Here is an 18,120-nt window from a genome sequence, read left to right on the forward strand (position 1 = left end):
TCGGTTAACACCAGTGGCTATGTACTATGCCGGACCAAAGTCAAGGCATAGTAACCAAAACAAAAATTAAAGAAGTGTATCAGTGTGTGTGTCTGTATTCAGGAATTTTCTCACAGTATGACATGTATTCAATATAGTGGCCTTCTGTAGTGTGATGTATGTGTTTCTATTCAATTGTAATGTGCCCAGGCTTTTGTGTAGTGTGTGTGGTATCACACCTGTAGAGGAGAGAACAACAGGTACAATAAGCACCCTATCCATCCTCCACAGATGCCTTATTTCCTGGGCGAGTTCTGTGTACTTGCTAATTTTTTCAGTGCATGCGTTTTGTATATTGTGAGTGTTTGGAATGGATATGTCTATAATGTATGTGATTTTATTGTGTTTGTCAATGAGTGTGATGTCTGGTCTGTTGTGGTAAATTGTTTTATCTGTGATTATGGCTCTGTCGTAGTACATTTTGTGCATGTTGTTTTCCAATACTGTCTGTGGAATGTATTTGTAATATGGTTCGTGGATGTCTACTAATTTGTGTTTCTTTGCAAGCTCTTGGTGTATTATATTTGCTACTTGATTATGTCTGTGTAAATAATCTGTCTGTGCTAAGAGCTTGCAACCAGAGGTGATGTGTTGTATAGTTTCTGGCATGATGCGACATTTTCTGCATGTGTCATTTGTGAGTGTTGCATCTTTGAGTATGTGTTTTCTGTAGTTTCTAGTATTTATGACCTGATCCTGTATGGCAATCATGAATCCTTCCGTCTCCCCAAAGAGGCATCCCCGAGCTAACCAGCTGTTTGACGCAGTTTTGTCAACAAAGTCCTGGGCCAGGTCGTAAGGATGCCTGCCATGGAGTGCCTTTCGAGCCCACAATTGCTTAACGGTGTCTATGCTTTTTATATGTTGTGTTGTGTCCATATGATGTGAGTGTAAGTTTAATGGTGTGTTATTTGAGTCTGCTAGAGTTACTGCTTTATGTAATTGTGATGTTTTTTGTTTTTTTATAGAAAAACTCTCGCAGTGACTGTATTTGTTTGTAGTGAAGGTTAACTACGTCAATCAGGCCACATCCGCCATCTTTACGTGGAAGGGTTAATCTTTCTGTGGCGGATTTAGGATGATGTTGTTTATGCTTAGTAAGTGTTGTTCTTGTTTTCCTTCGGAGTTGCTCAAGATCTGTGTGAGTCCAATGTATAACTCCAAAAGAATATGTGAGTACTGGGATGACATATGTGTTTATTGCTTTAACTGTGTGTTTTACATTTAACTGTGTTCTGAGAATAGCATTTAACCTACTTTGGTATTCTTTAATTAATCTTTGCTTTATTTGTGCATGTTCTGTTAGTTTGGCCTGTTGGAATCCTAAATACTTGTAGAACTTGCCCTCTTCCATCGATTCAATAATGTCTCCATTTCCAAGTGCAAAATCTTCTTTCTTCAGGATTCCTTTTTCTATGTGAAGTGTTTTGCATTTATCTAGGCCAAATTCCATTTGTATGTCCTTGGTGTATGAATGTGTGATTTGTAGGAGTTGATGAAGTTGTTTTTGTGTGGATGCATAAAGTTTTATGTCATCCATGTACATGAGATGCGACAGTGTAAACTGTGTTGTTTTTTCGTGTCTGATATTGTAACCATATTGCGTGTTGTTTAACATGTTGGATAATGGATTCAGGGCTAAGCAGAACCAGAGAGGACTCAAGGAATCTCCTTGAAAAATTCCTCGCATAATAAAAATTTGGTTTGTTTGTATGGAAGTGTTATGAACCCTGAGATGTAGTGTTGTTCTCCAGTGCTGCATAGTGTTTTGGAAGAATGTAATGAGTGATGGATGTATTTTGTACATGTGTAGAATATGTAGCAGCCAACTGTGTGGAACACTGTCGAATGCTTTTCTGTAGTCTATATATGCCATGTGTATGTTTCTGTGTTGTTTGTGTGCTTGCCGTAGAATGACTGAATCTATGAGTAACTGTTCTTTGCATCATGTTTGTTTCGAGTTTTGTGATCGTATAGTAAGTACGGATGATAAACTCATTCATTTCTACTGTCCATTTCATCTGTTGGCATGGTTTTCCAGCCTTTGTGGTCTTGGATGCATTGCCACAGAAACACCAAGGCTGGTTTGGTTCCTCACATCTGTTGAGGGCATTGCAGTAGCCATACTTGGGCCGGTGCTGCTTTCGCCACCGGTAACCAAGGGAGACTGTGGCCTATTTTTCGAACGTGAGCCTCTGCCTAACTCACGAACGCGGACCTTGTTAACCCGGGCGACATCCGAGCCGGTATCACATTTAGATCTGGTTACTACCATGATACATATCTCCACAGAATGTGGGTGTGTGGTCACTCTTAGCTTCATTTCTCCCCATAGACCTTACTGGCATGGGTGTCCCTACCAGGAGCTTGTGCTCCAACCTGCATTGCCCTATGGATCAGTAAAATTACTGGGCTCTCCCACCACGACCAGGTGGTGACCATGGGAGAGTTATTAATATTATTATTATCAACTCATCTCGACTATATATATAGATAATTCAATTTGCTTTGATTTTATCTTTTTTATAAATTTTAAAAGTTTAAATTAAGTTTGAGAATTTGATTAATAAAATGTGGGCATTAAATAATTGTTTTAATTCATGTTTTATTTGAATCTATCTTATAATAATACATCTTTAATCTATTTCAATTGAAGAAAATCTTATGCATGAATTTTTAAACCTGATAAACTAGAGATTTAATTTAGACTAAATATATTGCTTTGAGAATTAACAAAAATTTTCAATATCAATCCCTAATATGAAAACAAAGTAAATAAATTGAAATAAATCTTTAATATGCTATAAAATGTCAAAGAATTTTATGAAAATATTTGCAGTCATAATTTGATTTTGCAGCTCTGGCAAATTCCTTGGCAATGGTGGCACATAGACCATATCTTTCACGTTGCCCCACAAGAAATCACGGTGTCAGGTCCAGGGATATGGATTGTCGTTTGGCCCGTGGTGTCCGATCCATCGCCGAGAAAGCACACGATTCAAAACTTCCCGAACCTCCCGATGAAAATGAGGCAGAGCCCCATAATGCACAAAGATGTAGTAATCAGAATCTTGATACAATTGAGGAAACAGTTTTCCAGTTTGTCCAAGGATAAGAAGCCAGAAACTTCATTTCTGCAAAGAGTGACCTACATATCTTTGTTAAGGATATGGCACGGAAGACATTGTCAACAAAACTTGGAGAGTTTTTCTGTTTGAAATACAGTATATTAAATCGTTTTCAGATAATGTAATCACAGTAATTTAAAACGGTAGCATTCTTTTTGAAAGATTCTGTATCTAATCAAATGCATTTTGTTAATTATTTTAATTACCATTATCTTGGAATTGATTTGAATATATCAAGTCAAAATTAATAACTAAATGTTGATATCACTTCTGTTTCATTAATTATGTAAATTTTGAGTAAAGCCAAAAAGTTTATATGAATTATCATGGGCTTCTGCAGAGGAGGACAAACGGAGCATTTGCTCCTCACTGGGATCTAGTCAAACATTCCCCAAATGATCATCATAAAAATTGATTGGGATACGTAAACTTATATACCAGTGTCGTCTTTAACGCATTGGCAACTGACCCAGGGCCCCCCACTAATTTATGCACAGAACAGAATTTAATACCGATTCTCCGATATCCCCGCGATTGTGTTGGTAGGACCCAGTGCACTGCTTTGCAGAGGGGCCTATAATGGTAATATGACCCCTGCATTACACTCTTGTCATGGGATGCTATGTCTGTCTTTAAAACCCCAAAAATTAAATACAAATTTACTGATGTAATTATTTGTCTCCAAGCTTTGCCACTCCTGGAAAATTTTCTGCCAACACTCTTATTTTGCATATATATGATGATATACATTACAAGGCCTACTTATTTTTACTTTTCCGGTTTTATGTAACAGGGAAAGTATGGCAGTCAGTCAAAAATGACCTCCAAGATGTTTCACATTTTTGGACCCGGGACTTCAAAACATTGAAAAATGCAAAAAAATTCGGTTTTTTTTTCTATATGTATAGATATGTGGGTTTTTAAAACACTTTCCACCCTGTGGGTACAAAGAGGGCCTCTTTTAGCAGATCCATTACGGGTTCGGCCAGATCCACAATGAGGCGGCCGGGTGGTGAGGGATGGGACCCGTATATCCAAACGGACCACCCCCCAAAAAATTCTTGGGGATTATTTGACCCGTTCGAGATTTGATCCTGGGTCTCCCCAGAGCGGTAGGTTGCCACCTCGACCGCGCGGCCATCCGGCCGTCTTAGATTATATGTGGTGTGGAACGATTTTGTTTGCCCATTTTAAAGCTTAATAACTCCGGTGTTTTCTGTTAAAAATTTCCGAAATTTTTCAGGGAGGTTTGTGTATTAAGAGGATTGATACAATTAAATTTTGGTGATTAAAGATCGAGGTGGTAGTGTGTCTTATCTCAAGTAGGGTCGGACCTAACGAAGAGTTTATTCGCGATTACAATTTTTTTTTTATAAAACTCGTCTGTACCTCAAAATTAAGTTTTATTGTCATTTTGGAATAATTAATTACGTAAAAAGTTTTTAAAATATAACAAATGGTGCCACATGCAGTTTTAATACAGTACAGTGTACATATCACCAATCACCAAACTTTTAATTTATAAACATTTTAAAAATAATTTTACCATTTCTTATTGCTATTTTTAATTTTTTAATATTTATTTTTTAAAATAAGTTTTGATTTTGTCGTAATTTATATTTTTGACGAAACTTCTGCCGGTTTGAAGGTTGGCAACACTTAGCAAAAATCAAAGAGCAAATGGCAGAAGCTTTGTTATAGGTTAGAATCATTCGATTAACGTTTTTCGTATGGAATTTAGGTTAATGTTACCCTAGGTATCGAAGATGCGGAACTTCCGGTAATCTGGAATCAGTGGAAGAATAAAATAAAATATTTGCTTAGACACTTAAGTTGGAATAGGACGGAATGTATGCATTTGTGAAGTCGACTGATTCCGGTCATACTGCATCTTATGTGTAAGCGAGGGCTTTGTCATAATATCTCTTCTTGTTCTGCCTTTATCTGTTGCATTTGATATACAGTATATATCAGTACAGTATATACATACAGTATCTTTTAATGGCAATTATTGTACTTAAATTTCCATAAGTAAAGAAATGTGTAAAAGATGTCAAAATAACTAACTTCATACAATTAACTACAATTTTAAAATTTTCTTTTGCTTTTATTGTCAAATTGAAACATTGTATTAATGTTAGGCTTGTCAAGACACCGCAATTGAGATTCGTGACAAAATTTAACATAGCACACAATGCCTACTTTACAAAATTAACAAACAAAATTACCGTTTTGCTTTCCATAATTTAAATTATTCTAAATTAACACAAACTTCATACACTCGATAAAACATTTCATTTATCACAGCTTAGTAAATGTACAAAATTTAAAATAAAGTATCTCCGATTGTTCTTTTTATCTTGGACCACGATTGAAGTCATTCCAAAATTGGTGTACGGCTTTGGTTGTAAAAAGGATAATATTTTTTTTTTATTTTGACTCTGCTTAAAGCATTGAATCATTGCATTGAAATCGAAAGAAATGCCAACGACCGATCGGTGCCAAAAAAGTTTTGATCTGTAAAATTTCAGACGAAATCGTCGTCAAAGAACTGTTTTGCTTTGCGCCTCTTGGAGATAATTCTTTCTAACAGCTTCTTCAGTTCGGAAACCACCAACACCGACGAGGCTATCGCTACCAATATCAGAACGTCTGAAACGAACATTTTAGTAGAGGAATTATTATATTAGAATATATAAAAGATATAAACATTCACCATTTTATACAGTGGTGCTTCCAATAATTAAGCTTATATAGAATGAATTTGTTTGAAAACACTATATTACCAGTCAAACAGAAAATAGCACCAAAATCTAGTCTGAAGCAAACTTCAAGACTTGTATGAATTAATAGATTCTGTACATTAACAGGAAAACACATGAAAATTTTATTCTATGACCTCTGACAAAGTGACAAAATTATGTTACAGCTAATTCTAACTTTATCCAGGTCACAACAACAAAAACTTAATCATGTGGATAAAGCCTGAATTTTATGGATAAAGTGAAAAAACTAGGGTTGCATTTTTTGCATGGCAAGTTGGATGGATAAAGGCATTTTGCTTTCTAAATGAACTAGCATTTATTATTTATTGCATAAAAAGATGAGATGAATGAAAATAAATGTCGCAGCTTTAAAGTATTTTGATTGGTATTTGGTAAATCATTAGTAATAAATTTATTATTACTTTTTTTTAATTAAAATTTACTAGAGGAACTCTGTTTTTAATGTTTGTATATTTTTGTGTAATCCTGTGTTTGTTTTTTTTAAGACACCAGTTGTAATTAATACACAATCCTCACCAAACACTTAAATTTGTATCGAAATAAACAATCTCGGTGAATTAAGGTATTTGGTAAGGATTGTGTATTAATTAAGTCTCTGCTGAGTATAGTGTTGTGGTTAACACCAACTGCATTTATTAATAAACATTGAAATGTTTATTAATAATAATAATAATAATAATAATATTGTTATTAAATTACATTGAAAATGAGTTCACAATTGCGATCATCGGTTGCTTTACGTCACGAGGCGGCTGTTTCAGTACGTCGTGATCGACGGGTTCTACTCCCAATCTTGGCCATTTTTTTCCTACTTGTGGTAAATTTATTGCCACACTGGAAACATTAACCATTACAGAGATGATGAGAACAAGCCAGAAACAAAATGCTCAAATAGTCTTTTTGTGGGTGTAAGCATTTTGTTTCTGGCTTGTTCTTGTCATCTACCTATTTACTCATTGCATAAACAAAAGGAAATGTCACAAGGAGATCGATATCCTCCTAAAAAAATAACGCCCATAACAAAAGATTAAAATACAAATAAAAAATATACATTTTTGATACAGGCATTATTTGTATTTTAAATAATGCCTGTATCAAAAAAATGTATATTTTTTATTTGCATTTTTTGGGGAGCATATTGATTTCCTTGTGACATTTCCTTTCCCTCCAATAAATAAATAAATGAGAACAAACCAGAAACAAAATGCTCACATCCACAAAAAGACAATATTTATATTCAGCTCTATCCAAACAACAGTAGATAGACAAAGCAAGAATAAAACTTTATCAGAATAATGTGGAGGCTGTCTGTTTTTGGATAATGTAAGCAACTGGATTGCGCTTTTTGAGAGTAAATTAAACTGACAATGAGAATCGGTAAAAAATCATTTTTCGTATTCATTTTCTGTCAAAATGAATTACCAAAATATTTACACTATTTAAATTATTAATAAATACATATATTTATTGTCTTTTGTATTTAAAATTAAGTTTACAAGCTTACCAGTCACAGGTAAGGCCTCTGTTTGAAAAATTTGCTGTAAAGGAGGAAAGTAAATGACCAACAACTGTCCGATGACAGAACCAGTTACAGCTAGAAGGAACATTTTGTTACTAAAAAGGCCAATAGTGAAAACAGATTTTGTCTGAAAAAAGAAAAAAATTTGATTAATAAATATTTAATTTTAGTCTGTTAAATCTTCAAAAATGAAAAGATATTACCTGAGATCTACAGCTAAGAGCATTGAACATGTCAAATAGAACAAAACAAGTAAATGTCATTGTTGTATCTCTCGGTGTAATTTTATTGTCGCTCATCTATTTTAATAGAAAATAAAACTAAAATTAATCTATATCTTCCTATTATAAATTTCTCATATATTTTACAAAATCTGAAAATGATATTCACTGAAAAAGAGGCAATATTTTAAACTAATATATTCTAGATCTTCAACTCTTCATCATATCAAAATTTAATCATTGGCTAAGAAACTTTAATAGCATTAACACTACTGAACGTTTACGAACCTCTCTTCGAAAAACCCAGAATGTACCAGTTATGATGATAAGAGATGATAAAATTACATTGAAAATGAGTTCGCGATTAATCATCGGTTGCTTTACGTCACGAGGCGGCTGTTTCAGTACGTCGTGATCGACGGGTTCTACTCCCAAACTGCAAATACATTTAAAAATAAAAAATTAATTTAGAGTCGTTCAAAGTTAGTACAAATGATATGTTTACCTTTGTGCCGGAGGGCCGTCCATAATAATGTTAATCCATAATATCTGCATGGCATTTAACGGATTTGGAATATGCATAAAAGTGGATATTGCAACCAGAGATAATGCCGCTATACTCCTATTTAAAAAAAATTATTTATTAGCAAATCATAAATCTAGTAATAAATTTATAAATGATTTGGTAAATACAATTATTCTTTATTAACAATTACATATCTCTAAATCAAAATTTATTTTAAACAAACCATCAAGTTGACAGCCAAGGCATCAGCCAACTGCTCTGCAGGACCTGGAATCAAATTGAGACACCTGTCCCTCGGCACCCAACAACCCCTTTGTGGGTCTGGATGAACTCACCATGGGTATGATTAAAAGGCCCTCTTAGTACTAACAGGGCAGAAGGAGGAGAAAAAAACATGGTAGTAATAGCCAAAATTTTGTTTTGGTAAGTCAATAAAAATATTTTCTATAAAACAAGAGAATTTTGGAGTAGAAATTCTTTTTAATTCTATATTTCAAAGACATGTTGAAAACACCAAAATCAAATTATTGTTTGTTTGTTTAGTTATGGCAATCTGCCTGGGGGGGATGCCTCCCGGGAGGTCTTTTTAAAGGAAACTGGCTCCTATTTAGGCATTACAGACGTGAAGAAAACCCGGAAAACTCCACATGGCCAACCCGTCTGAGCGAGGCACGAACCCACAACCGAACTCCCAGCATTCGGGGTACGAAGACCTCTCAGCCACTGGTGGGCCCCAAAATCAAACTAATAAACTGTTGTCAAGTCAGCATTTTATTAAACATAGTAATTTTTAACAAATTTAAAACACTTTACTTCATTGTCTATAAGCTGAGCCTGCACCCCAAAAATTGGCTTGTCTCAGGCAGCAAGTTTATGCCACACTTTTTCTCAGTTGCTGGTAAGGTAAGAGCAAAGAAAAGGCAATAACATTTTATTTCATTTCTATTGCCACAAATCTATAAAAAAGAATTTTTCATAATATTTTGTGTGTGATTATTTATTACAGACAGAAAACGAAAATCATTTTTACATGAACACGTGATAAATGCAATGCAATTTTACTCTTGTTTTGCTCAATAATATATCTACTTATGTAAACCTTTCTTGCACCATTGAATACAAATCTATTTTAATTTTGAAAAAGATTGTTCTCCACTAACAATGGACACGGAAAGGATTAAAAGAATTCACAATAATATAAAAGCATTTGGAAAATTTTCAATTAAATTATTTTTGTCAATATAATTTAAAACTTTTCGTGGTGACATTTTATTTTTAAAAATAATTCTAAAGTTGACTGAATAAATTCAATGGGTCTGTACTGGAATCGTTATCTACCATCAATCCTATATATATATATATCCTGACAAAGATTCTGAAGTTGTTTTAAAAATTATTGGCCAACAGTGGAATATCACATGAAATACCAAAGAATTTATTGTAAGTTTTCAATTAGAAAAATTTTTTTCTACTACAATTCTCTATAATCAAGAGTGAAACCGAGAACTAGAAAAAACTGCATTTGTTTGTCGTCTGACTTTCTGAAAATTATTAGTGCCAGTGTACCCTGGCATGGCACAAAATAAAAAAAAAAGTGCCAATTGATGTATTTATACTAAAAAATTATTAAATAAGCCAACTAAGTAAGTTATTTACTTAATTGTTGTTCATTGTAATAAATAAAAATTTTCAACACGATCTAGAAATGTCACCTTTTTGAAAGTGCCATCCGAGGCAGCAATGCCTCAGGTGGCAATTTCTACAGCAGCCGGTAGAATAAGTTTTTCTGTGATGGTATGAGGCTTTTTACATTTTACGATTCTACATGCCACTTTTATTACTAGTTAATGATTTGCATCAGGTCTGCTAGATGTTGCATCTTATCACATTAAAAGTGGAAGTAAAATTATGAAAATTTTATAATATTTCGCGGCACCCTAGGGAGCCGCGGTGCACATTTTGGAAACTGCTGCACTATAAAAAATGGTTTTATAGTTTTAACACACATTTAACATAGATAAGTTAAAACTAATGACATTTAACAAAGGTTTTTATTAATAAAAGGATTGCCATATTTCCTGGCATATGAGACATACTTCTCCCACCAGAAAATTTGTCTCAAAACAGAGTGCATCTATATTTCACTTTAAATCATGTGAAGGCAACCATAACTAATTAAAGAAGACAAGGGATACGTTCTGTCTAGTGAAATGAGATCTTGAATGCATCTGGTTTCATTTAAGACAGGTTAGTACTCTGTGCACGCACTAACTGGTATTGTAATCCTACATTTTTTCACACAAAAATTCTATAAATTTCATTTCAATTAATATACTGTAATTATTTTCAACAATGCATAATTTCCTTTAAAAAATGTTCCCAAAAAACAGCTGCATCTTATATGAAAATACATTAATTCTCAGTAGGTTCTTGAAAACACAAGAAGACAAAGAGTAATTGAATATGAAGAGATGATTCAAACAAATGAAAAGAGAGATTCATCAGACTTAGCAAAATATAAAACTGTAAATTACAAAGCAAAGTCGGTTAAGGAAATTGTATGTTGTTTCATCAGTGGGCATGTGGATGTCTGAAGTTGCTATATCAAGAGAACAGCCGAAGAACTTTCAAACCGTCCGTAACAGCAAAATGATGTGTCTTAAACATTACTATCAATGGTCAAAAAATGTGTTGTTCTGAATGCATTTCAAGCATTATATACTAATTTTTCTACCATATTGGTTATTTCAAACACATTTAATTTGAAAATGCCCGTCCTCATAACTTAATCCTCTATTTCTTATTTTTGTATTTAACTTTTAGTTAATGCATTTAAATAAAATAAAAACATATATTATGTAATAGAAATTAACTAAACATACATGAATTTTTAAAAAATATTTTCTGTGTAGTCAGCTTCAAAACATTTTTCCAATTTTTCTCCTAGAGGAAACTGAAATTGGTTAACATAATAGGAAAATCTCCAGTCATAATCATACCAAGTAATATGCAAATTCTATTCTACAGGAAACAGAAACTGGTAATTAGGATTATACTTCATTCCTACTTCATCCATTTTTTTACTTTTATATAAAATATTCAAAAATATTCAAGTTTAAATGGTTAGAATTAAAAATTTTGTAATATTTGTTTACTTATAATTCATATTTAAATTACCCAAATAAAATAATTACTATTATACTATTTCACTTACGTGCTCAGTTGAAACCGAACAAAGTTGCGAATATTATAAAAGATTCCTTTTCCTTCCTCTATTGCTGACCTGTAACAAAAGTTAAATTGTATAAATATATTTATTTAAAATAAGATTACAAGTAACCCTCAATATATGCAGTTGTGAATTAGGTCATTAACAATTCATCTGAAATTATAATTTTTATTTTTTAAATTTTAAAAATTTTTTGCCAGATGGTAATTAAGATTGAAGACAAGTTTGCAAGAATGCCATCTATTCACTTTCACTGTTCTGTAATACAGCAGCCTATAAAGAAAAGTTGGTTGTCAAAAGCTGTATTCCAGAACAGTGAAAGTGTTGGAAAAGCAGTTGCCATTTAGTCAGACTTGTCTTCAATTTTAATTTTTAATGTTATTTTTATATTTATATTCTCTTGGACATGAGAAAATAAAGAAATCAAAGAATTATACTGTACTTTGTAAGTCTAAATTAATATATTTAACACAAAAATAATGTTATTTTCCTTGATTTGTTTTCAAAGATTCATTAAAGTAGCAAAAAAAGAAAAACAAGTGAAAAATTTAAAAATCATGCAAAATATTTATCAAGTTTTGCCTGCACAGTTGCTGCTTTCTTTATTTCTTCACAGTTTTCTGTAGAAGCTGATTCCATTTTCATTTTTTTTAACATTTCTTAGTATTTTTCTGAGCTAATATTAGTCCTTGGTGACATTTTCTTCTCCTTCAGCTGCTCCTTCCTCAAAATAGATATGCCATAAGCAAGCTCAATGAACTCAATACCAGTGAGTGCAAATAAATAAGTGAAATCAAAGCATTCTCTGATGTTTTCAAAATAAACTTATCCAAACCAAAATCTTGTCCAATGACATTTATTTCTTCAATTATAGTGTCAATTTGATCTTCAAAGTCACTGGACTCATTTTTGCTTTAAGGGAGGAAGTTTTTCCATCAAATCCTCATTGTGCTGTTCTTAACTTCTTACAGGACTCAAATATTTTCAATAAATAACCAATTGGCTGAGGTTGTTAAAGTGTCAGTCAGCCTACAATTCTGGAAACTTGGGATCAAATCCCAGGAATTTTCATGAACAGTCTGTCCTAGATATTTTGGGGCCCCATTCCTGACTACCTGGGCTGCTTGCTCCCACTAGATCTGGCTTAACTCTGCCAGGCATGAAAAAAGGCTATGTTGGTGCCCTATTTTTTTCATTAAAGACTGGTTTCATCAACATTAAAAATTACATGTTTATCAAAATTATTGTTTTCAATTCTTTTTTCAGCATTGTAGAAATTTGGCTACTGATTTGTTGTCCATAATTATGGCTTTTCCCTTTCAATTTTACCTTGTTCATGTCCTGCAGAGACCTGAAATTTTTGGCTAATAAAAGATGCTTCCAGAAATGTTATAAGTTCATTGAATTTTGCTTTGAAGGTTTTCCTCAAAGGCTGAATGCATTAGTCATTAAATTGTATCAATCAGAAATGAATTCTGATTACAATCTTCCAACCACATAAGATTATTTTCCATTTCCACCAAAATTGGACTTCTATTTCTTGTATTGGGTTGTTCGGAAAGTAATTTCGTTCTTTTATTACTAGAGAAATTAGATGTATTTTTACCAGCCAATTTTATTTTAAACCACGTTTTCATTATATACTTCGACAGCTGACATTTTAAGGCTTATTTGTAAAAAATTTTGTTTGATTCCATACAATTGTTTTTTTTTTCGGTGACCCATCAAATATGGAAAATCGAAAGCATCATTTTCAGCATATTTTGCTTTTTTATAACTAAAAAATCAAAATGCTGTTCAAACAAGAAAACAATTGTGGTACATGTTTGGAGAAGATGTGTTGAGAGAAAGACAGTGCCAAAACTGGTTTACAAAATTGCGTTCTGGCAATTTTAATATCGAAGATACACCACATCCTGGATGGCCATTTGAAGCCAATGAAAACAAAATAAAGGTACTGAAGCAATCTGCCATATAACAGCACATGAAATCACTAAGAGATTAAATCTGTTAAATTGAACCGTTTATTATTACTTAAAACGAATTGGTTTCATTTCAAAGCTCAATATATGGGTTCCACATGTTATTAACGAGAGATGCTCTCTATGGTTGGATTAAAAAAAAAATTTTTTTTTGAGCTTTTACCAGACAATTTAACAATTGATTTGAAAGTGTACTGCCATCAAGTAAACAAATTGAGTAATATCATCAAACAGAAAAGGCCAGAATTGATCAACAAATAAAGTGTAGTGTTTTACCATGATAATGCCAAATTTCACACAAGTTTGGTAACTCTTCAGAAACTGTTATAGCTTAGATGGGATGTGTTATCACACCAACCATATTCGCCAGATTGGGAACACTCAGATTATTACTTGTTCCGATCTATACAAATTTTTTTTAACTGTAAGACATTTACTTGAAATGACAATGTCAAAAATCACTTGGATCAGTTTTTTGTAAACAACAATCAAAATTTTTATAAATGTGAAATCATGCTACTACCAGAAACAATGACAACAGGTATTTGGCCAAAATGGTCAATATATAATTCAATAAAATATTTATTTATTATAAGAATATCGTGTTTATTTTTCTATTAAAAAACGAAATTACTTTCCGAATAACCCAATATATTGCCTACTAAAAGAAGTTGATGTTACATCATCTTGCATGTTCCTTTGCTTTTGATAAAATAAAATGTAGTTAATTCATTGAGGCATAGAGTCTTTCTGATATTGGCCTTGCTTTCACCATTATCAAATCATTTAACAATGTCCAGTTTGGTGTTCAATTTAATTACTATATTTCTTTTAGAGAAATAAATGATTACACTAAATATGAAATAGAAATTTAACTATCCAAGTAAATGCACTGCAGTAGGAAAATTAGAAAGAATAAAATAAAGTTTCCTTCATTTTTTTTTTCCTTTCTACTATCTTACAATGAGCAGGATGGTGAGAAGGATTGGTTCAGTGTTGTCAGCTCTGAGCTCTTGAGCTGAAAATGTTGAATTTCCTCAGAACAGATCAGTATTAACTGAAACCGATTAAGGGTTACCCTTACATGTTTTAAATTCATAAATACAATTTTTTTTCTAATAATAAATCATAACTTACATGATTGTGAAAAAATCATCATCTACCAAAATCATATCTGCTGCTTCTTTACAAACATCTGTCCCATTCTTTCCCATTGCAATTCCAATATCTGCTTTCTTTAAGGCTACACCGTCGTTGACTCCATCACCAGTCATGCCAACAACGGCATTATTTTTTTGTAATGCCTATTTCGTTTTAAAAGAACTTTTGTCAAAATTTTTAAACTACAATTTAATAAAATTTATAATTATTATATTTTTGGAAATATACCTTGACTATTCGAAGTTTATGACCGGGACCAACTCTGTAAAATATTGTAACAGAATTTATTATTCTTTGTAATTCTTCCTCCTTCATATTATCCATCTGCTCTCCAGAAAGTGCAATATTTCCAACAGCATATAATCCTAGTCTTGCAGCTATAATACATTTTTAAATTAGTTAATAAATTAAAAATTAATAGTTTTTACAATTAATAAAATGACTCAAATATAAAATTCTTTCTGAAAAGATTTTTATGGAATTTATTTATTTATTTTTTTTTGTGAATATTTAAAATTTGCTTTTAAGATATGCTCTTCAAAATAAAAAACTAAGAGAAATATGATATAAGATTAGATATATTTTACATTTTCATTTAAATGAAATCAAATATATAAATTAATTTATCATCTGTAATTGTCAGATTTTTAAAATGTCATGACTATATACTCATTAACAATCTCATTTTATTTCACTCTAAATGAAAATTCAAAAATTTATGAAATGTACTATATCATCAACAAAATCATAAAAAAAATAATTTAAATTACTATGCATAATTATCATCAGATTGTTTCTATAAGTTATATTTGCATGAATTTATTGCATAAATTAATTCAAAGTCAAAAGAATAAATATATATATTAAAAATTTTTATACATATGTTCATTCTTGAACATTAAAGTTATTTATCAGTGTAAAATATAAATGTAAGCGTTTCACACAACTGGGAATATACCAAAAATTGATCAAATTATTCATTATAACTTTAAAATATACATATATTTTCTGTTTGTTTATGTTCTATTATTCTTTAAATTATACATTAGACATGAAACATGAATTTATAGTTAAATTTTAAATTTAATTTTATAAAATTATATGCCATTTCAAAACAAAAAAGAAAAGAATCTCAATTGTCCAAGACAAACATGAAAGTGAATACACTACTTTTCTTATACTGTAATTCATAAAAGAAAGTTTAAAATGATAAAACCAATTTGTAATACATGTTATCATTTAACTTTAATATGAGACTAATCATATTAAAGTGTAACTACAATAACACACATTTTTATTCCTATGACTATTTTAGTCCTAAGAATTATATGTATAATAATGTATTATACGTATAATAAATGAAGTAAAAATGGTGTTCTTATATATGATTAAATTCAGTAAAGTATAAAAAAAGAGGTTAATGCTGTAGTCCACATTATTAATAAGTTCCATTATAACAAACAAATTCAAATACCTATGGCACATGCAGTTTCTTCAGAATCTCCTGTTAGCATTTTGACTGCAACACCACTTCCATTAAGTGTATGAATGGATTCAGCAACTCCAGGCCTTGGAGGATCTAGTATTCCAACTAGTCCCACAAAAATAAGCGATTCCAAAGATGGTCCATAAGCCATTGATAAAACTAAAATTATGAGAATAAAACTTAATTATGAAAGTTACTTTATATATATATATAATTTTAAGTACCTCTTAATCCTTTTCTTCCCATAAGCTGAGCTTCTTTTAGAATTTGCATCTCTTGATCTTTTGTCATAGAAACAATTGTACCATTTTCACTGAAATGTGTGCAACGAGGTAGTAATTTTTCTAAAGCTCCTTTAACATAGAACATATCTTCTTGCTATAACAATTTTATTTATAAGTATATTTCTTTAGTTATATTGAAGAAAAAAAATTATATAAATATTGGGAGAAAACAAACACTATATTAAAGATTATAGGAGTCAAAATTTTTTATTTGGTTAAACATTTTTCAAGACTTCTCTGTCCCATTATTAGACCCAGAAAAGTTTGAATGAGAACATCTGTTAATGATTTCAAATTATCTTCAGGAACACTCAACAAACTCACAGATGTTCTCATTCCTTGCAGTTGTGTTTCTCCTAATATTATTTACATACTCTTAAAATATATAAATACATTTTTAATTTAAAAAGTCTTATGACTACAAAAAATATTTGATCGTGTTCTATATTACTACATAAAGAAATAATGAAGCTAATATATTTTTGAACTTTTATACTTTATACTATATGACCGTTTTATATCTGAAAAAATCTATAAGATTCTCAAGAGTCAGGAACCTGACACCAGTTAGGATAAGTTTAGTTGCATCCTAACTCACAAATTAGTCCTTTCAAGTGGAAAGGTATAATAAAAATTCTACCAGAAATTTAAGAGGATCTAAATTACAGATTGAACGTTGGTAACACGGGCCGACGATGGAGTTAGGTATTAATGAATCAAATACAATAATCAAAAGATATATTTATCATAAAAGGATAAACAATGTTATACAAATGGATTAAATTCTAAAATAAAATGAAATAACATATCAAGGAATACAAAAATCTAACAATAAATGTTCTAAAAGGGAATAAAATTGAATAACTATTCATTACCTAGTTCCTTTAGAGAGTTTACAATAAATTCATATTTCCTGTGGTACATATGTATTAATGCTGAGCAATGAGTATTCTTCAAATGAGGCACAGGTTTAAAGTTTATTCATGTTATCTTGTCTCGCCTCAGTGAGAGAACAACTGAGAGAGTTGAGAATCGAGAGCACAGATCTTACACAAGTAGAGAACTGAGGAGAGGAGCAAGAGCATATTTGGAGGTGACATATCACCTTCTCTGCAAAAATTTCATCCAGTCATATTATTTGAAATACACCCTCCAGCTTCTGACATGTAACAGAAGTTGGATGGTCTTGAGGATAGTGTGAGAAATCCCAGACTATCACTTTTGGAGGAACCGAGTTGTTTTCCTCCATCAAAACAGGATGTTCCTTTTTCAACTTCACTTAATTTTATAAAATAGATAAATTTCTATCAAAAAATGTATAACAAAAATTTGTTATTTAATTTAACAATTTAAATAATCAACCTCAGATTCTCACATATACATGGTGATTCAAGAGTGGCAGATAAACTTTACAGGATGATCAATTATTCAAATTACAATAAAAAGCGTTAACATTTATTGTAATTTCTCTGTAACTCAATTATCTAATTCTCAAAAATAATTGAGTTACAGAGAAAAATCTTAATTTCAAATCATTAACAGTTTTAAGCACTGAAATCAACAAAACTAATAAAAAATAAACAAATAATAATTGACTGCTATCACATTATTTGCAAAAGTGTTAGCTTTGTTTGCAATGAAACTGCTGCAGAAATAATATATGGTCTAACATCAAGTCTAACATTTCTAAAAGCTCCAAAAATTATAAAATATTTTATACCAGAAACTTAATCATGTTATTTAGACAAATATCTATTTA

General features: G+C 31.3%; 1 protein-coding gene across 3 annotated transcripts in view; it reads right to left on the reverse strand.

The window, feature by feature from the left end:
• Positions 1-5,248: 5,248 nt before the first annotated feature.
• The window catches only part of SPoCk (secretory pathway calcium atpase), a 53,035-nt gene continuing 40,163 nt past the window's right edge, over positions 5,249-18,120 (reverse strand). For all 3 annotated transcript variants that reach the window (XM_067279480.1, XM_067279479.1, XM_067279481.1), the window contains 10 exons: positions 16,302-16,455; positions 16,066-16,236; positions 14,820-14,968; positions 14,568-14,734; positions 11,434-11,502; positions 8,199-8,315; positions 7,982-8,129; positions 7,676-7,771; positions 7,458-7,599; positions 5,249-5,819 (listed from right to left, as the gene is read on the reverse strand). In XM_067279480.1, the coding sequence (XP_067135581.1) occupies positions 5,695-5,819; positions 7,458-7,599; positions 7,676-7,771; positions 7,982-8,129; positions 8,199-8,315; positions 11,434-11,502; positions 14,568-14,734; positions 14,820-14,968; positions 16,066-16,236; positions 16,302-16,455 (1,338 nt within the window). In that variant the 3' untranslated portion in view covers positions 5,249-5,694. The remainder of the gene's footprint in view (positions 5,820-7,457; positions 7,600-7,675; positions 7,772-7,981; positions 8,130-8,198; positions 8,316-11,433; positions 11,503-14,567; positions 14,735-14,819; positions 14,969-16,065; positions 16,237-16,301; positions 16,456-18,120) is intronic.

Source organism: Centruroides vittatus, unplaced genomic scaffold, assembly GCF_030686945.1.
Source record: "Centruroides vittatus isolate TY-2023 unplaced genomic scaffold, ASM3068694v2 contig_874, whole genome shotgun sequence".
NCBI classification, from domain to species: domain Eukaryota; kingdom Metazoa; phylum Arthropoda; class Arachnida; order Scorpiones; family Buthidae; genus Centruroides; species Centruroides vittatus.